General features: G+C 34.0%; 1 protein-coding gene across 5 annotated transcripts in view; it reads right to left on the minus strand.

Annotated features, from left to right (window-relative positions):
• LOC119642463 overlaps positions 1 to 21,886 on the minus strand; it is a 79,087-nt gene that overhangs the window by 50,097 nt on the left and 7,104 nt on the right. For 4 of the 5 annotated variants that reach the window (XM_038041614.1, XM_038041613.1, XM_038041616.1 and 1 more), the window contains exon 2: positions 20,548 to 20,594. In XM_038041614.1, coding sequence (XP_037897542.1) covers positions 20,548 to 20,575 — 28 coding nt within the window. In that variant the 5' untranslated portion in view covers positions 20,576 to 20,594. Of the gene's footprint in view, positions 1 to 20,547; positions 20,595 to 20,661; positions 20,824 to 21,886 lie in introns of those variants that run through there. The other variant, XM_038041615.1, reaches the window with a different exon arrangement.

The following is a 21,886-nucleotide window of genomic DNA, read 5'->3' on the forward strand; positions in this document are numbered from 1 at the left end:
ACGTTGCATTATTGTCTTCGATAGAGAACAATGTTTTAGAAAATTTTATGCAAAATGGCGGCTTGATACTTTTTATTCTTTGGTTCTTATATGATATTTTATAATAGCAGTGCTTATCACTGCGGCCGCATATCATGTTTAAAATATATTTTCGGAAATTGTAAATTTTTGGAACCGTCAATGCTTCGGCCATTATTTCTAATAGCGTATAATGTCAGGGATATGTTGGGAATTTTAACGAGGCGCTGCAAAACTGCCACAAGTTTGTATAGATTTCGGAAAAGGGTCAACGCCGGACAATCGACTTTCATATGTATATTAAGTTAACGCTTTCCTCGCCATTTCTGAAACAGTATAGCTTTTAAAAGTTCTGCGTTTCCCCATAATTACCAGCACAATTGGGAAATGTCAGATATATGGGTTCAATATTTTTAAGAATTTACGTCATTTCAATTCTGGACAACGAATGAATGAAAAATTCTTTCGCTCATTATGTTTACTTAATTTGTTAGTCGGGAGTAAAATCATTGTCGACCAAGTGATGAAGCCATTTTCGTCTTCCTTCATTACCTTGCATAACCTAAATCGCAATTCGACCCACCCGGGCTAATTTCGCCTTTGCGAAAGTCTTTCTGCGCCATGATGATAGAATTACCCGCCCGGGCATGCTACCTTAATGACCCGTATTCGCAGCTTCTATCCATTGCAAAGAAATATCCATTGCCTATTCATAATACTTTATAATCTAATAAGAATTTTTCAGCGCAAAACGACCTTCATTATACTCTACATCCCAACCGGTAGACTATATTAAGTTTGTGCGCACATTTTGTTATATGGTTCGATTTACATTCAATTTTTAAATCGGCTTAAGTTTGTCGAACATTTTGAAAAAATCTGGTAGTAGGGCTTTCATGAAAAGTGAACCTTTATATATGAAGAAGGCCCAAGTTTCAGTACTTTATGAAGAAAATAGATAAAAAGCAATTAAGAAAGTTACATTCGGCTAAAATCTTTAGCGCCCTATGGTTTTATTTATTGTCATAAAAAAGTGAACGAGATAAAAGCTATCTTCCATCTTTTACTTTATTAAAAGGTATTGTTAAGACATCCACCATCATTATTTTAGAATTAACAGACTTAACTTTTCACATTTTACTCCCCAAGCCCTTTTATATGATACCCATATCAGCTGTATTTGGATTAACACACTTGCCTTGTCGCCTTCTACTCTTCGAATTCTTTTATTTGATAGCCATGTAATTTTTTTAAGAAAAAATTAATACACCAATTTATTGTATGGTGTCTACCATTGTACAGTTAACGCATTTTTTGGCACGTTATATATTACCATATGAGATAGATTTAGACATCCTGTCTTGTTTACCTTATGATTAATAAGCATAAAACCTTAAAAGGTGAAAAAAGAAAATTTGATCACTTGAAGCTTTATCTAGGGATGACTGATTTTTTACATATTTACACATATATAGAAGAATTCTTCGTAAAGTAAATGTGAAGAATTTCAGCTTTCTACTTTTGAATAATCGGCATAAAATCGAAAATTTTTGTTTATAAAAATTAACTTGCGTTCAGCTTACGCTTCACTACGTGTTAGTGCTCTAACCAATTTAGCCCATTTTCAATATTAACCTGTGTACAAAAACTTTCAATGTTTCTACCAAATTTGAAGTCGATTGTTACGACCAGGAGAGCGTCAACACCACGTAGACGGACCGACATGGTTTAAATAATTCAAAATTTCATGCTGATCAAGAATATATGCTCTTTATGGAGTCTCTGAAGCTTTCTCGCTTCAACTTTAGTGGTGGGTTTAGTAATAAATATGCAAAAATAAGAAGATTGAAAGAAAATTAATTTCGTTCAACTGGACCAAGTCCACGCCAGGAAAAGTACGGCTTCAAATGCATGGAAACATGTGTTTGCCCTCATCAAATAAACGGAGGATTTTAATAAACGAAGCTATGCAGGGTATTCAATGTCAAGCTTTCGCCGACTATAAACCTTTGTACTTTTGTTTATTTAAAAGGAAAATAAACATATGGTACATGACAAAACCATATTTAATAAGTCGTAACAATAAGATTTAAACCAAATGCGTTTTCTCAGGCGTTGAAATTTTTAGTCACAATATTTCAGAGTACGGTGTATGCTCGCCCGAAGGAAAAGTTTTAGGGCTTCGAAATTTTAAAAATACAGGCATAATTAAAAGAGAGCAAAAATTTGTTAGTATCCTTGGTAATGCTAGGGATATATGCCGTAAATGGCTGAATTTATCAAGCCTATGTAATCGATGCAACATTAAAAATTAAAAGGAAGACACTAAGATGACACGAAGAGACATTCAAAAAGTTTAAACGAATCAAACATATTGATGAACCATTTTAACGACCAAGCTAAACTAATATTTACGGCTGGAGCATCAAACATTACAATTGGAAGAGATTCAAATCAGTTATTCGCCGGCTAATTAGAATCATTCGCAGATTTTTCTAAAAGAATTGCCTTCACTTATAATAATATCGTAGTATATTATAATATCAAAAAGTTTACACAATTACGTGCTCGACGAAGTTTTCTAGTATTCATTGACCTTAAGCCACCCGTCTTAGCATTAAAATCTAGACCATAGCGTAGTCTAAAGCACCAGACACCTTTAGATACCTAAAGTACATAGCGCTATTTACCAAGAACATTAATCATGTCGCCGATGAATGAAGTATGGTTACAAATACGTCGCGCGATCTTCAGATTTTCCAATATTTCAATACATAGAACTGGCTATTTACTAACTAAAACTAAAAACTGATAATTAATTAACCTAAAACTAATTAACTAAATCTGACAATATGCCTTGAAGTACTATACAGTAAGCAATAGCGCACTTAGTTTAAAAACAATAGTAGGATATCGAAATTTGAAGCTCGAATTTTGCTGTTCAATTTTGAAATTTGGTGTAAATCTTCCACACAGTCATGTAGATTTGTTAAAATGTGCACAAAATAGTTCCCGAGAGGATACACTTAAGAGCTTAAGGGCTACGCGTAAGTTAATTGCAAGAAGATATCTTAAGTGTAGCATAAATGAGGAGATTAATGGCTGATAAAAACAGAATGCAAATAGTTCAACAATTTCCATTGTTAACCTATCTATTGCTAAAACACTACTACTAACTTATTTTAACTATTGTGGAGCACGCTGCAGGGTGGGCCGAAGTATGCATAGTGAGAAGCATTCTAGTGCAAACTGTTGCTAAGATTTTCTCCCAGAATTATGCCTCTCTGGAAAAACATTGACAACGATACGCAACTTACATCAAAGATGTTCCCATCTTAAACTTCTTCTTTTATTACCAATACATTACCGGTTGCAAGTGATCACATGACTTTTTGTTAGAATTCATGATTTTATTTTATTATATTACTATCGCCCTCGCCCAATTTCGAATGTTACGCAAACGATATTACGTGTAGGAGTTTACACTTTTTTCCACGTACTATGTGTCTAAAATACGCAGCTTTTTGTTCTTAAATCCACTTTATTAGCTCACGCTCAGAGCTCACTCTTCTCAGGACTACAGCATTCCATCCGCCAATATTTTTGGAATTCTACGGAAACACCACATCTCAAAGGCTTCTAGACTATTCATTGTATTGATTTTTAATATCCGTGATTCTAGATTACACAACAATTTCATGAAATGTGAAGGAATAAGCTCATTTCCCAGCTAATTAGAAAGTCCTGGTATTTCGCGATATCTTAGCTTATTGAAAGGTTATCTCAGACACGTTAAAAAGAAGAAGCGACAACCGGCATCTTTGACGAGTACATCTATTTATAGGAATATAATTTGCTCTGACATCAAGAACATGGACTTCTGCTGTTTGTCCCCAACATTCGTCAGCTTTATAATTCGGTATTCCATTGTTACCCACGGCCTTGTTGTTTTTGGAAGAATTTATAGCTTCCCCTCTTCCATCTTTCACAATAGGTGGCCCTATAAAAATGTTGATTATAATTCGAAGAACATACGAATCTGGTATCATCTAAGAATAATCTTATCATACCTCTCTTTTTTCTTTGATGACTATTTCGATACACAGTTGGTGTTGTTTTTCTTTGCAGACCACAAGTTTTCTTCAGCGTCTTGTGTCAGTTAACCTGACATGCAATAATTGGGGACTTTCTACTTCCAAACACTGGTATTGCGTTAGCATTCTGATATTTTCTTCCTCCATTCATAAGTTCTGGTATTTCATCAGTTATCCCTTGGCTCATGGTCTTGTTTCTTTTAAAAGCGACTTTACTTTCTCATTCTTCCTTTTTCCGCGTGTCAGTTAAACTTGACATGCAATGATTGAAGCCGTTCCACTCCCAAATACTAATTTTCCACAGTTGCATAAGCACTGCGGTGCTTTTTTCTTTCACTCATAATTTATAGCATTTCATCAGTTATCCCTTGGTTTTTATTTATTTATTTTTTTTTTGATTCGTCAAGTTTATTTTCAGCTAAATTTCTAAGGAGCTCAGTAACGTTTTTCTAGTCACTGTATGTACCTCCATTGCAGTTACTTAAATGCAGCCTGTCATTTATTTCAGATAGTAGATTATTTTCGTTTCTTTCATCTTAGCGGCATGATCAAACCTCACAGGGTTTATCAAAAACAATTACCTTAGCTAAGCGACATTGAATAAAGTGGAGCGAAGAACTCCAGATGATTACGAGTATATGACGAAGCTTACAATAACCTTGAGGAGAACTATAGTTAAAAAATAATTGAGGATGCTTGTTAGGAATGAATCTAATACAGTTTCCGTGAACAAGCCCAAAGCTGCGTAAATAGGATCGTACAGTCCGAACATAAAAAAGAAAAAAAAAAACGTTTATTAAACGCTAATAAATGTTTCTGAAAGGAAAAGTGATCTAAGATACTACACACTTTCACGTTCACACTTTCAGTCTACAAATAGTCCATATTTTTTATATTTAGACATATATTTATATGTATACACATATATTACATATATACGTATATTTACATAAAAATTGAAAATTTCCATTCGACCTCAATTGAGCCCTGCGATGAAAACTAAAAATATTGGGGATCCTAAAAAATTAATTGAAATTCGATAATACAATGAAGCAAACATGTCCAATGTAGAAAGTAGCAGCAATCGCTAGATTTCAAATAGCCATTCATAAGTTGTCTGTTAAACACTAAGCACGTTTATTAAAATTTAGATTAATGTAAACTCAAAAGCAATCAAATGAAAGCAAGAATAAAATAGAAAAAATTTTAAAAATAAGTAATGAAAACTCCCATATATTTTCCAATATAACTTCTTATTTGATTTAATTCTGAAACAATTGTCCTAAATTTGCTCTTGCATTCCTGCTTCAGTCTTCTGTCTTTCTTTGCATGGGACTTGGTATTAAACAAATTCACTTAAATTCTATTTTACAATATTATATATAACACTTATGAATAATAAAAAAATAATTGTATATTTATAGTCGTTTACAATATATATTCACTTTAAAATAGTAGTAGGACTAAATACACAATTACAGCTTTTACAAAACTTTATGAGAATGTGCAAACACTTTTAATAATTCATTACTCGGAAACACTTCATATATACTTGTGCGTATGTATCAAGACGGGAAGGCGACTGGATGCGTAAATGATATTCTTCTCTATAGGACATCGTTGATTTATGTTGTATGCGTTAATTAGCCAATTTATATTAAAGGTACCATGAGCTTCGGTGTAGCTGACACCACGTCTGCTGAATTACAAGCACAAGTGTTAGTTTTGACAAGTTTATCAACGTAAATTGCAGAAGTACGCATGAAAATTCACGAAATGAAATTTTAAAATTATAAACCTTCATCAGTGTCAATGAATAATTTCATATGAAAACTCGTTATTTTTTTGCAAACAGACAAAAAATGTAGTAGATCTTACAGTACTGTAGCAGGCTACTAGACTGTTTAAAGATTTGCGGACAAGAGCATCTTAAAGAATGGCCCATCGTTATCTAAGCGTTGTCGAAATACTAAAATTCATTACGATATGACGACGATGCTTGATAATAAAATCCTTTTACTAAAATTTGATGAAAAATCTTTTTTATTTCTTCTGTTACGTTATGTAATCAGTAGAGAGGAATTTACAAGGTTGCTTGTTACAACAAAACTTTACGATAAGTTAACAGACATGCACACATATTTGTAGCATTAATAACTTATCTTGTTTAATATGTTCCGCTGCTTGTATTATGATTTCGTGAGAGTTAAATTTGCTAATTATTTATGCATTCATTTATTTGTTCATTAAAAATTAAGGATATTTTGGTTGGCAAGTTGAATGTGGTTACTTGATGTCTCGGCTGCTCTTCTATTAAGAACATACGATAGAATAGCGTTGCGTCTGATATTGAGTTGAGGTTGAATGGTTTACTCAAGTTGGTACTACCACAAAGTTAAAGGATAGAACATCAAACTTGTAACCTTGACAAGAAGGACATACTAATATACAGAAGTAATAATATTCCGCATAAAATTTTTTAAAAATGTATTTTTTATAAGATACGAAAGAACATGAAAAGAAATATTTTCAGATTCTTTTAACCGAACAAATCATGTTGCATACATATAATATCATAATCGGGAATATGTGAGACAATCTTTTTATATAATTTAATAGTATTTCCTACATAATCTATGTTTACATTACGACGAGAATTCAATCCATTAAAGTTTTCACGGTTAATGCGCCTGTTACTCAAATGTCGAATTTCCTTTTGTATCGAGACGTATGCAAATGACGTGAAATGTTTTTTCGGTTAACTTTGAGATCTAGCTTTAAAAGTCGCAGTGACGTTGTATGCTGGGGAAAACACAAAGAAGCTCTTATTTTATGCCCTACGGCAGTTGTGATATAGGCCTGTATTAAGTTTGTGTGGACGTATGGAACAGCCAGGAAGACTTAGAATAGATCCACCCTTTATTATACAGGTATAAGCTTACCAGGCGGGGTGTGTGTCTGAGTTCTGCTCATGTGTTTTTGAGTTCGACCTACGAACATTGTTAAACATGGTTCGGATCGGTCCACTTTTTCGACTTTTTCCTGTATAACGTCTTGATTTGAAAAGGTATTAGGAAAAAATTTGAAATTTCAAATTTTTGTTCAATAACAGAATCTATATTCTAAATTCGTACGAAAGATTTGGTTAGGCTAGGGCAATTTTTTGAACCAGCTTTCGTATAACCGTTGTTATGAAAACTAAGACTTTATATGATAAAAATTTTAATATATCATTGTAGGAATTCGTTCATATTATGGATTTAAAAGATCTATATTTTCGATATCACAGTATATAAATATTCATAGGAAATGTAAACCTTTATATGCTCAGACAGACTAATTGTTAACGTTTAAGTGGAAATTAAGTGGAACAAATTTGAACCCCATTGGGCCATTTCTTATGATGAAAATCGGACCATACCCAAGAAGGCTTTCAAAAATTAAAACAGTGAAAATTCAAACAGTTCATTTTACAGTATTCTTATACCCTTGCACCACGAGTGATGTAGGGTAACCTTGCACCACAAGTGGTATAAGAACATCCAGAAGGACTTGAAATAGACCCACTTTTTATCATACCGCTCGATTTAGTATCGTTTTCCGGTTTAGTTAAAGCGTGTTTAATTTTTGAAATATTTTTAAATTTGATATAGTTACGTGCGATGAATGCTATGGGAAATGGTTCGGATAAGACCATTTTTTCGTCCACTTGTCATATAACGTCTTATTCCGCGAAATTGTTAAGTAAATAATTAGTAGTGTGGTGGAAGGGCAGGATATGTAATAGTGGGTAGGGCATTTAATTACATGGATCAGCTAACAGTGCGCTTAAATATTTTATTTCTTGTCAAGTTTTTGTACTCATCATAATATATGCAACATCCAAACGGATTCTCTAAAAGGAACATGTTCTTCATCAGCGTGAAATTCTGAATCGATGAAGTCATGCCTGGGTGTCTGTGTGGTGTGCGCTACCGACACTCTTTTGCTCATGAACATGAAGATATCGACTTCGTGTTTGGTAGTAACGCATATGCTCCTATTGAAAGCGCCCCAAATTGGTCAGAGCACATGCCCGCAGCAAAGCGTAAACTGAGCGCAATTCTGTTTCTTTGAGCAACAGTTACGACATCGTGTACGTCAAGACATGGGTTTAATTTGTCCCTTAAAGCACCGTCGTTATGGGTATCAAGTAAGACCACTTGGAGAGTAGAATGAAACAAGCTAAGCGTGTTAAATCCAAACTAATTAGGATGAACGTCTTGACGTGGCAGATTATTTTTTCTTAATAACACCTCTTAGTGAATTAAGAAGTTGGAAGATAAATATTATTCCATATCATGAGCAGTGAGCTTTATATGACCAACCTTGGTTTCCGGTAGCTGGTTTTCAAGGACCATTTGGTTACATTTTTTTTTTGTGTTATGCTTATCGTTTTTCGAACATAATTTCATTTCTGGAATTCTCTTACCGCGGGATCGCTCTCTTGTAACCGCGGCGAACAATTACGGCTACACCCGCGTTGGTTTTAAAAAATCACAAGTTCCAGTCGCAGAGATATGGATTAAGATTTTACAAATGATTTTAGAGTTTGAAAATCCGAGATAACGGAAAATTGTGTCCGAATTGAATCTTCTAAAAATTCCTTTGAAATCATTCTCGTTGAAACGCCAAGAAGATGGATCTCTTTCCTACATGCCAACTTTAGTACTATATACGATTCGAATATGATTTAATGTCTCATTTACAAAAAAAAAGTCTGTAGACTGTAATGACTTCAATTTCTCTAAATTTGCATTCAAAATATTGTTAATTATTTTATAACCGGCACTATTCTTAGGATTGGCAAATTAGAACTTACAGCGGGAATGTCGAAACCATTTTGTAGGTTCACAAATCTATAATAATTATTCCTTCAAAACGTACGTAATTACTGCTTCTTACAATGACCTCCTCAGTATTTGATCCTTATTAGATTGCAAAACTTTCCTGTTTTGAGACGATATATTTGTAGCATTTTTCGCCAAGTACATACATGCGCTTGTAGTCACAAAGAATTTTATTAACCGATAAGCGCGCCAACAAATCTTCGTTTATTAAACAAACGAGTAATTTGTCTACAGACACTTTCATTTTTTATAATGGATAATCGTTATTCTGCTCGATAAATTTGTTTAACGTCAAAGTGGATTCCCCTGCAGACGATCTATCCAAAAAGGGAAGGAGTTTATGTTATAACAAGCTGAGAAAATTAACAGAGATTATTGGCCCTAAAACGGACAATATAAAACAAGTAAGAAAGTTATATTTGGCGAGGACGGAATCTCGCATAACCACTACGATGCTTTCCACCTTCTACTCTCCAAGTTGTTTTATTTTGCACCCTTATCGATAGTATTATTAAAAAAAATTTATTGCGTTGTCTATCATATTTGTTTTAAAATTGACCCATTTTTAAGCAGACAATATATCTTCATTTCAGGATTGTACAAAATATTATTAAACATTTTGTTTTGTTTGTCTTATGATAAATCAGCATAAAACCTCAAAAGAGTGAAAAAAATAGAATTTAATTACTAGTTACTTTGTGTGGGCATGACCGAGTGGTTCGATTTTTTGAACTAAAGAGTAGGGTATCTCGTAAAGTAAATTTGGAAAACTTCAGCCTTCTAACTTAAATAATTTCTGAGTAAAGAGCAAAAATCAAAAAATTTTTGTTAAAAAAACTGGGTTGCGTTCAGTTTACGCTTCTTCTTTGACCAATCATCCAAAAATGTATTTTTTTTAAAAGTTATTTTCAGCAGTTGTGTGGAATTTCATGTCAACATATTTAATGGTTAACGGAAACTAAAATGGCTTAGTTGACATTCAACACGTAAAATTTTCAAGAACAAAAAAAGGAGAAAAACGTGACGCTCTATCGTTAAACGCTCTGCTCCACGCGCTTCATACAAGAAATGGGAGAAAAAACTGTCCATTCCGAACTATTTTCCGAACCTTTCACCTTGGGTCACGTCAGTGTACCAAATTTCGTCAAAATATCTTATAAATTGCGGCCTATAAGTTGAAAGAAAAACTAAATGACCAGACGACCAGAGGCACAGAGGTTTAGATCCATTCGGGAAGTGATTCTGACTTGCCTAGTATAATAAAGAGCGGGTCTACCTCAAGTTCTTCTAGAAATTGGTTACATCTGCATAAACTTCAATATACCTTTGTATCAGGTAAGGTATAATAAGATAATATAAAGAGAAAAATGAAGAAAATTATAATCTACACCGTTATCTAACTTTAGTAAGATTCAGAAAAAAACGACCGTATTCACTCTGAACTTTGCCCACTTGGTGCGGCGAATCGTCTGTCGTTGATGCGCTCATTTTTAGAAAAAGAATAAGCAGAAGGGACATTTTTATGTTCACAATGAATCTTTGTTACTCAACGTAGTGTATCATTTGTTGCGGGTTTTCTGAATTATAGAAGAAGGGGGCAATGAGTATCTTCGTTTAATTAATCTGAAAAACCAAATTATTTGACTGAGCTACAAAGAACTGGCATAAATTTTCACTTCAAAAACGGGATGTTGCGTTCCAAAGTGTTTGAAACGTGGAAAACGGTTTGGTGGCTATGCATTGCCAAATGTAAATGCTTTTATCGATGTAAGTTATTCAAAGAGGGCAAAGAACATATTGGAGCGATATTTCTACGTCTACTGATGAAGCCCACATTAAAGAAGACAAGGACTGAAAAATCGTCGACTGACAATTCGATAAAATTTTTGTTTTTTTCTTCCCAGTTTGATAGTTTCGCGTAATCATCGTTGTGCATGAATGTCTTCCACCAAAACAAGGCGTTAATAAAAAGTATTGTTTTGTTTTCGCCAGAATTAAAGTCAGGCAACTCTTCATGTCATTACGACAACTCATCTTACGACGTGGGTCCTTTAAACCTTTTTCAAACGAAATTCATCTCAATATGCTCAGCAATCTTGTCCGTCTGATAGCACATCAATATCTCCACATATGTGCACTTGTGTAATCTCGGTCTTTTCTCAAACTTCAAAAAGCGTACACTTTTATATGTCGACAAATCATTGCAGAGATTGGTTGCTTATGTAAACTTTGAGTACGGTTCTATTAAGGGTTTTCTTCTGGAGAGAGAAGAAGATTTACTTCTGAGAGTCAATTGAATTCGACTGTTAATTTATTTTAGTTGAGTCTTATGTGCAAGTAAATAAACAAATAAAAACAAATAAATAAATAAAAGACTGACACGTCTACTAAAAGTAACACCTATATCATAAATGCAAAACAAATGGCGCATAATTATAATTCAGTCGCTCTCTTAGTTATTTATACCGAAATTATTGTGATAAAAAGAAAGAATAAAATGCAATGGCCTACCGAAAATTGTACATGTATTGATAGGATTGCAGTGCAGCATATTTTTTTTGTTATACGTATATGCACGTGCACACATGAATAGAAGTGAAAACATATATGCATGGCTAGGTACGATGGATATGCGCTTTTAGACGAATTTTTCATATGCACATAAACGTGTAAACTTGCCCATGACGATTTGCAACAATGGTTATAAACCTAGTCTGCTTACTCACATATAAAGAAGCGAAAGCCATTGAAAGTACAAACTGAGCTGTAAATAGGTGAATGAAATGATAAGAGGTTGTAAAGATTTGATGTTGCTAAGCTAGGAATTTGTGATTGTTTGCTTTGAAACTATTATCAACAATTTGTAATTATTTAGTAGCTAAGCACCGGACTTTTCCGTCACTATTAAAATCCTATGTGTAAAAGAATTATTGTCATAACTAGGTGTGCGTCTATTGTGCTGGGATTCTGGTTTTTTGCAAATTCACAATCTTTCAAAGGACTACGTGTGCGGCTGTAAATAAATATGATTAAAGGCCGTATGTGCGCGGTAGGATGTTAAAAAATGTTGAACCTTCTGGCCTAATCTCGGTGCACCCTGTAATTTTTTTTGAATATGTTCGCTGAACGAAAACGTGCACTTACGTTTGCATACATTACACATGGACTGTTCTAGGATGTTTTGTTTGCTTATAAACGCGTATGATTTGTCTTTGGTTTTCGGTGTACGAAACGAGTGGCAAAGGAAGTTACTTATGAAATGACGAGGTGTTAACGGAATGAATTGCAGTTTGTAAACATGTAATGGCTTTTATATATTCATATGTGCATGCATGTGTATTGTGTATTCCTCTTTATATAATACATTCCTTAGCGCATACGGCAACAACTACATCGGTGTATTTGCCTTTTTATATGGATAAGAATCTGTGGAACATCACAACGAACGTCTGAAAACTATTCAAATGTATTTCAATTAATTAAACTAAATGAAAGTGGTTTACAAGGAGCAGTGCAATATGCGCATACTTATACATGTATGTGCAAATGCACACAAATAAAGAACTCTAACCAATAGGCAAACAAGTTGACGAATAGACAAATAAATAAAAGATAGAAGTCAAGTTGGTCTGTATTTAAACATGAAATAGAGGCGAGAAAATCTTATCTTTGAAGTACGGCTCATGGTCTGCCAATATGGTAATGTAGGAAAATGCGTCTCTCGCCCGGTGTAGTGAATGTATAGGGAACATCGCGGAAAGTCGGCTTAACGTCTCCTTTGCAGAGCACAGTGTATTAAAACAACTTAAGTCATTAAGAAGAGTTGTAAACATGTTAAATTTTTGGAGTAGGGTATGCAGATCTTTCCGGTTGAACCCATTTCTCAGCTATCAAAACAATAGTCAATACCCAGTCCTCTACATTTGAGACAAGATCAGAGCAGCCCTTTCACCGGGTTAGCCATCATGTCCATTTGTTCGGTATTAAAGCCTGCATATATAACATGCCCAAACAGCTTACAGCGTCGGTAAACTATAAAACGATCACAGTCACAACCCAGGTGCAGTTAAGGTTACTTTTGCAGTAGTTGAGGTAAAATTTATTGTTATGATTTTTGCGAGTGCCCGCGCTTCAAATGAACATTTATTGTTTAACGTAGTTTATACTATAAAGCACAAACAACTCTTACAATATATATTGTAATTAAGTTACTCAATAACCGACTCTGTTAATAAAACCAAATTCACAATTTTGTAGCCAATTTAAAGAAATTAAGCTTTACGGTAGACAGCTAAGCAGCATTAGCGTTGCCAACCAATGCACACACCTCAGTTGGAAATATTAAAAGTAATTCGAACAAATGGAATTAAACTTCTTTGAAATTATCAAATAGATATAGTTAGTGCTGGTACGTATTTTCATCAGTGATATCTATTGGTGAAAATGATAAAGTAACGCCTAGTATCAATACCCACAACGGTTAAGTTCGATTAACTTGGACATTGCATTGAATAAAAAAAAAACAGTTTTTTATTTAGTATTATTAAGCTGTTCAGTGGATATCTAAGCTGATCATGGAATAACTGTACTAAGCGAAATGGTTCATGGTATCTAAAAGTCGACCTTGGCTTACTTCTTCTTAAAGAATTTAATAAATATGAAAATATCGAAAATATTAAAGCAGTCGGTTCGTTTTCATAAAACTAAATAATCGTTCGTCATTGTTAACAATACCCTACCAAAACGCCCGTTGTCTTCATATAAAATCATGCATATAAAGTCATGCAATATTTTTGTCGTTCTTTAACTGTGACTATCTTGCTGTAGCATTCGATGTGGCCTAGCTTACGGCGGGGGTTATTGCCGGCGAAATTTTCTGTTCTGATTTGCGGATTGTTATATGCTACAAAGACCAGAAAACTGGTATTAAGATCGCTAAATCATTGCTTACGTTCCTCTGTGCTCTGCCGTATTGTACGCACAACGATCGATTTTTTTTTGCATTGACATGAAGATGAACATTTTTCATTCTTACATAAGTTGCTCCCACACAAATGACTGTAAAATTTACTACTTATTGATCAAAGTTACTGGTAAGTTGATCGTGCTGGGCGATTTCAGCCCACCTAATGTTTCGTGGATTGTTAACGATGACTCTCGAAATTATGTCTCCCTTCCTATTCGTTGATTTATAATTCTTTGTTTGATGTTGCGCATGGGTTGAATCCTTTCCAACTTAGCTACATTTTCAATGTAAATAATAAGTTGCTTCATTTAGCACTTTATTGTGGTACTAATTCACTTATATTTCGCACTGATCCCTTTGTTTTACTCGAAGATAATCCGTTTACGAAGATCAATGTTTGTATACTTTTCGACCTTGAAGCCTTTCCAACTTTCCTGGTAGTGACGGAGTTCCGCCCTCTTTTTCTCCATTCTTCTGGTGATTTACCCTGCTTGACCATCAAGCATGTTTTTAATAACTTTTTGGAAATAGATTACTTTCGATTGTTTTGGAAGACTTCGTTTATTTAATTACTTAGGAATGTGGGCCTAGAAGATGCATTGAGAATGGCAGGAGTGTCGCCAAACTTGGCCTACCGCCCAAGCTATTTGTGGCACTTAAGAGCCAAATCAACTTCCCCTAAGTAGCGTTTTGTAATCAAATTTTTGAAGCATTTTCCGAAAACAAGCAAACCGATGTAATCTTCACCAAGTTTTGCAAAGCGATCTAAATAGTGCATCATGGATCGTTAAGTCTAAAGTTAAATTGTCTTGGTTTTTCGAATAACATGGACTAGTAACTATCTCTTCGGTCGCACCAAGGAGGTGGTGTTTAGTTCTTTCCAATCGGGAGAAATTTTCGTTACTTCAGATCTTCTCCAGTCTAGCCAGCTTAACTGACTTTTCAATGAAGCCGTTAGCAGCAAGACCTTGCACACATCTTTATTTAAACTTTCTTGTTGTACATGCCGTGTCAATCTTCTTAAGTCTGTTCAAGGCGACTTCAACTTGTTACCTTTTCGGTTGGGATTCTGCTTTTCTTCTTCAAGGTTATGAAAACTGATTAAACTATATAGAAAAGTTAAAATGTTACGTTTAAGAATTTATGTAAATTAATAAAAGGTGAAATCTATTCGCCTGGATTATTGGAACCTGTAGGTATTCTTCGGCGGATCTCAAGACATTTTGTGCTTTTGAAGCCTCCAAAATGCCACAGATACGTGGTGCGAAAATCTAGCTTAACTGTTAATACAACGGTGAACCCTTTCGTTGTCTTTCATCTTTAAAACGATTTTTATTAAAACAGCTTAAACCAAAAAAGGTTGAACCAACTATTACTTTGGTTAATTTCTACACCTACGAATAAAAAGAGTTCTCATATTAAAGGACTCAAAACGACAACTAACGTACTCAAAATTTAGTAAACTTAATTTACTTTCCAAAAATGTTATCGTTTTCTAATATCTTTCGTCATAAAAAAGCTAGACTTTGAAGTCATGGAAGAAGTTTCCTTTCAAATATGGTGGAGTCTAAAAAGTAGATCTATGTGATTCAAATTCCCCACGCTTAATTTTTTTGATAAATTTCTAGAATAATTTCGACAATAGACAACTTTTAAAAACTTTTTCCTCCTGAAGGAAAAGATTTAAGATTTCCTCAATTTTTGGTGGTTGAAATTTCGTCAACTTCACTTTTACGTCAAATTACTACTATAGAAAAATTATTATCGTAAAACATTGACAATTTGATCTTTTTGGCATATAAGAGTTTATATTCCATGACATTTCTTATATGTTGTTGGATCCAAAACGTAAAATACGTGATACAAACTCGGTAAGATTGGTTTCTATTACTATTAAGAAGTAATTTTCACCATGAAATATTGAACATTAGGTCATTGCATTGCATAAATATTCAGTGTTCAGAAGAACGATGATGTGGAAGGGTGTTCAAAAAAATGGACCATTCCACCCAAATTTTTTACAAAAATGTAGAATGCCAAAATATTATTACTCAGCGATTTTTGTTAAAAAACCTTTAAAATTGCAGTTTGGTTTTTAAATAATGAAGTTTTGAAACAAGTGAGATAGTTATTTTTGGTGGTGACCGAATTTTTCATACCCTTCACTGTTGGCATAAAAAAGACAAAGAAGGGAAAAGAATTATGTTTTCATGCTTCATAACGTGGAGGAAAATAAAAGTTTCTCGCGCAAGTGTGTAGGCGTTCTAAGTGTATCCTTCGAAAAGTTTATTTTCAAATTATTATTTTTTTTTGCGAATGGGAGAATGTTTACCGAAAACAGCCTATTTGACAGAATTTAACAAAAAATTCAATTTTGATACGTTATTATAGTGGGTAGGCGTGGTGAACTCATTTTTATATAGGCAGTACCGCATCGCCCATATAATAGATGTTCAAGTTTTTGTACATCTCTTCGCTATAGTTTATGATTAATGAGCAAAAAATTCTTTCTTTATTTTCTTTTGACTGTCAGAGGTGTTCTCAGTTTATGTAGGCCTGTGGGCGTATCCTTCAACCGAATTAGGCTGTTTTCAATGCCAGACTGCGTGTAAGACCTTCCAATGTTTGCGTTACATTTAAAGTGGGCAGCTTGAATTATACAGTCAGGAGCATGTTTACAATATTGAATAACGACAAATGCCGGTGCTACACCATTATGTTCTCACATATTTTAATAAGTTCAAGTACACTTATTAAAGGAATGGCATTGTTTTACTTATACTCGTCCCCTTTTTCTTAAATTTATTCGTAATTTGGGCCTTATTTTAATTGCGGCTCTCATAGCCATTACTCCTTTTTGCGTTTTTGCTTTTGGTCATAATCATCAGTTATTATATTCGCTTCGAGATAAAACGTCAAAATGAACGTCAAAGGCGATATGTTGTTTGCGCTTCTCCTTTAACCAATTTGCGTTCATCTTTAACCTCGAAACATGCACACCTCCAAATTTTTGAAATGCTTAGCTTTGTTGCTCCGCTTAATAAAAGCACTAATAGACATCCCGTTGAAAACTACAGACGCTTTAGTAACCTCAATGTATCCCAAAATTTACGTCAGTGCATTTTAACGTTTCACATCAGGTCGCTGAGAAGTCAGTCATTTTTCCTAACCAAGACGCGTTCCTAAAAGGCAGATCAAAATCCGTAAATGCTACAACGTTTAATGCCTTATCTAAGGACATACAAAGGAATATATCTACACCGATTTTGACAAGACCTTTCACGAAGTTAGCAACATATTATGTCACTTACTCTTTCTCCCTCCTGCGTTCATGAACACTTCTAATCCTCGTGTCAAAATTCCCTTTAATAATCGCTTATAATCTACTCTACTAGTCGTGAACGTTGTTGGTCTTCTATAAAATCATTCTATATCTGCATGCATCTTTAATAATTTTTTTTTTATTGTGCCAGGAGTATATAAATCTAATAAGATCGCAGATTCTCGACCTTATATTCATGTCTTCCTTATTTGCATTCATGACAAAAAAAAAAAAAAATTGTAAACAAAATAAAAACGATGTACATCGGAAAGTTTGTACTGAAAAATAAATGTTGTTGGTTTTGATCTACTATGAATGATGACTTTGAAAATCATTTAATTTTCTTGGTATATGATCATTAGCAGTTATAATTTTTTTCCCAAAAATTTGCCTTTTTTGTGATGACACTTTTTACATAGCTATTGTATTTTTCTTTTCTTTTTTTGCGATTCAGGTTATTTTGCAACCACGGAAATCTTTGATAGAAATTTAGGTTTTTACGCCGCCACTGAAGGACGGAGTGCATACTCATTTTGGCATAATGTTTGCAACATCCAAAAAGCTTCAAAGACGCTATCAAGCGTACATAATCTTGACTTAAATTTGGTAGTAACATTGGAGGTTTTCGCACGCAGGTTGGTATTGAAAATTGGCCGAATTGGTCGGAGTCAAGCCCGCAATAAAGCGTAAACTGCACGCAACTCCGTTTTTCTAAACAGAAGCACATGGGGTTTTGCTCATTACTCACAAATTTTAAAAGATAAATGGCTGAAATTTTTAACATCTACTTTGCGAAGAACTCTATTCTTTTTGTGGGAAAATGGAAAAAAATCGATCATACTCACAGAAAGTTACGTGTGATTGTTTTTTCGCGCTTTTCTGAGGTTTTACTCTTATTAATCGTAAGGTAAACAAGATAGAATGTTTAAGAGTATTTTGTACCTCGCTAAAAAGAAAATAAGGTATCTGCCTAAAAAGTTGTAAATTTTAAAATAAATAGGGTCACATCTTGGCCTGGTTTCTAAATAAGAGGACTGGGAGATTAGAATACGAAAAGCTAAGTGTGTTAATTCTAAATTAATTATGATGCACGTCCCGACGAAAATAATGCAGTATACGATGTAACTCCAATGGCTGTGTGCACAAAAGTGTGAATTAATTTTTCTATTTCCCCCAGGATCGTTTTAATATATGTACAGGTATACCATTTAACGCAGTTTAATTGACTCGTGTCATATGTTTTATTTAACAATTTACTAAAAAATTCTCTAACTGTTTAGATACAAATTGCTATTGATCTGGCGTATTTTCCGAGAAAGTCTATATATAATTTCTGAAATGGTCTTTCGGTAACCTTCATTGGTTTCTTCAATAGTTACAAGGGACATGCGCCTAGCACCAATTTTATTACGTGTTATTGAACAATTGTACTTCCTAGACTTTTTTCTCAAATATGGGAAATTTATGTACAATTTCTTCTAATACCCCCTTTGGGCACGACGTGCCGAAAAGCGGTTTACATGTGTTTTTTTCTGCATCAGTCTTCATATCTTCTTATAACTTTTGTACTTCTAATTCTGCAATCGGGAATGAATTCGGTAGAACTCATACCAAAATTTCATTCCAAAATATGTTCCAAGTCAGGACAGAGGCAAACCTTAATTTTTTTGCGGTATAATTTGCTTTCCGCTTTGCGTTTAAATTTGCTTTTCCTAACATTTGGTGCGGTTGTCCGCATTATATTTGTCGTATTATATGAAAAGCATAGATTAAAAGTTTTTCATTTATTTCGCATTATCGTGTCGGTTCTTTTTTCCCAATTTAGCGAGCGTCTATGTTTCAGCTCTGTTGTATTTATTGAATATATCTCTTTGTAGTTCCATATTTTTCTTCGGGAAATTTTCTCGAACGTTCCGTTTACTTGGGTGTAACGCTCGTCATTCGGTTTGCCTAACAGATTGGTCTGGTTTATCACATGTACAACAGAAAATTTGTCCTTCCAACGACGTACAATTGTCTGATTCGTTTTCCACCATAGTTGCAGAAAGTTTGTTTATATTCAATGGTGGTTTATATAATGTTCGCTGTAGTGGGTTTCTAAATCACGTTTAGGGAAGTTGCGTTCAGCTTCTACGCAATTCTTCCATTCGCAAAACTTCTATTGATGACACATTGACTGGGTAAATTATTCGTTCTACGCTTTTTTTGACCTTCCTCTTTAAGATCTTTGTCGTGTCGCGTACAGGTATAGTCAACCTCGGTCTTACTCATGTTACGAAGGAGGGGAATTGCTCCCCAGGCGTTTGTTGTCGATCTGCTAGATCATTTTCTATTTCGAAAGGCGATCGACAAATTTTGAACCGATCAATGAGAGCAAGTGCAAGCGCTGCCCCCTCCGCTGTGATATTCGTTTTAATAAACAGCCAATATCGTTCTCTTGCAATTACAGTTATTAATAAATGAAAATCTATGAGTATCTCTCTGCATGAAATTCATTATTGTGCTTGAAAAATTCTAAACATAAACTATATTGGTGTAATTTTCATCGAAATCCCACAAGATTTAAGACGATTCCGTGATTTTAAAACTAAAGGATGTATGATGCAAACAGCATGATATAACACGTAGGAAGAGTCAACTGTATCTTTTCTATGTATTTCAATCAAGCGTCGTAGAAAAAACGTGGCAACCATACAACATTCATTTTAGTAATGCTGAAGATTTTCTTCGAAAATTTCAATCAATGTGATTGAACGGGCACTTCGTAATGTTAAGTAATATTTTAAGACAATTGATTCAGTGTTTTTTCGCACAGTGAAATAATCTACGAGGATTTACGTATGGTGTTAAGCAATAAGGCCGTAAGTGCGTTCCGCGTTGCATGGTGGGCTAGATTGATAGTTTTCGAAATTATGCCATCGTCTGCACTGTGTTCTGCGACTATTTACTGTGTATAACTATGTCATTTGCATCTTTAGACTAAAGGCATTTTCGGATAGAAGATTCTCATAAAATTCCTATTTTTAAAGGCGGCTTAAAATTTCCTATATTACCCTATGTACACAGCATTAAAGTTAATGCTCCACCTAAACTGCTAAATATATAAAAACGTTTTAATGAAACACCGAATTACGCCGATCAATGATTATGGTTTGAGTCATTTTTAGTACGAATTCTTTCTTGTTGCAGATGGAATGACGAAACTATGAAATAAATGTAACCAAGTGTGAACTTCAAATATTTTTTCAATTTACTTACCAAAATACAACGACGAAGTTGTCAACATTTTTTGCTTGCGATTTCTCCTATAATTAAAAAACAATACACATTAGTTTAAAATTTAAAATATCTGTGAACGTAAATGGTACATACAAATATGCATCGTGTGGGTACTTGATTGCAGCGGAATACGAGCTTTTTCGCTCAGTTTAACACTGGAGCTATCGAGTATGTCGATCTTAAACATCTGCTCTTTCGAGCTCTAAGAAAAAAACGCGCGCTTGTAAAGCGTGTAGCATTTTAATAAATTTTATTTATATGAAGAAGGGTTAAACATAAAATAATAAATGTTTTCTAACTTCAATATATGCGAAGTCAAAATTTGAAATGTTAACTGTGGGGGCATAAGCATCGCGACAGTGACCTTCACATCACAGGTACTGGCAAAAATATCGGGGAAAGAGTTTTTGAAAATATCTCTACAAAATCGTAAACTATAGACAAAAAAAAATTCCTTTTTTTCGAAGTTGCTTCAATTTTTCAAGGTGCGGCATTGGGCAGATGGAGTTCACTTTTTAAACCTGTTTTTTTTAAATAAAATAGAATGAAGTAGAATATTTCTGTTTTAAAATGTTATTACAATTTAAGAGCTATCGTCTTATTACTCCAATTAATTCATATAATGGAAAATATATTTCGTGAATGCTTTCTTCAAACTGAACTTTAAATATGGTAGCAGGCTCAATCAACGACCTTTTTTAACGATTTTTGTAAGCCGTTACTGTTAATGTGCTTTATTTTGCTTGTCCCTGGCGATTTCAGTGTATATGACAAGCCCTCATCATACGATCCACACAATTTCAAAGGGACGCAAGGCTGAAGTTATGACAATGGAGAACTGGTCAACACAATTCATAAACGAACTCACGGATTTTATATAGGTATATATTTGTCTCAAAGAGGCATGGTAAGCTATGGTTCACAATGAATGTAACCCAGCTTATTAAAGAATAAGCATTCGGTTAGTCATTGTTGAAGAAGTGAATATGAGATAGCCTTAATAAACTAAAACTACTAAACAGTTATGTGTCATTGATAGAAGAAGTAGCACCTAGAAGAACTTGCTGAGATTTGTACATGTTATTCCGCCTTCTTTAAGATTTTTCTTTCACATCGCAGTAAATGCACGGAATTAATCTTTATGTCTAAATGCATTCCTACACATTTCAAAGGATTGTCCCTTTATCCGGAGGAACAAAACTCTTTGTTATATATACTTTGATGACTTTATTCTTAACACGGTGAAAGTTTTATTAACAAAGTTACATAAAAAGTATGCAAACATATTGTAGATATAGAATTTATTATAATTTCTAGA

The sequence above is a fragment of the Glossina fuscipes genome, unplaced genomic scaffold, assembly GCF_014805625.2.
Source record: "Glossina fuscipes isolate IAEA_lab_2018 unplaced genomic scaffold, Yale_Gfus_2 223, whole genome shotgun sequence".
Taxonomy (NCBI): domain Eukaryota; kingdom Metazoa; phylum Arthropoda; class Insecta; order Diptera; family Glossinidae; genus Glossina; species Glossina fuscipes.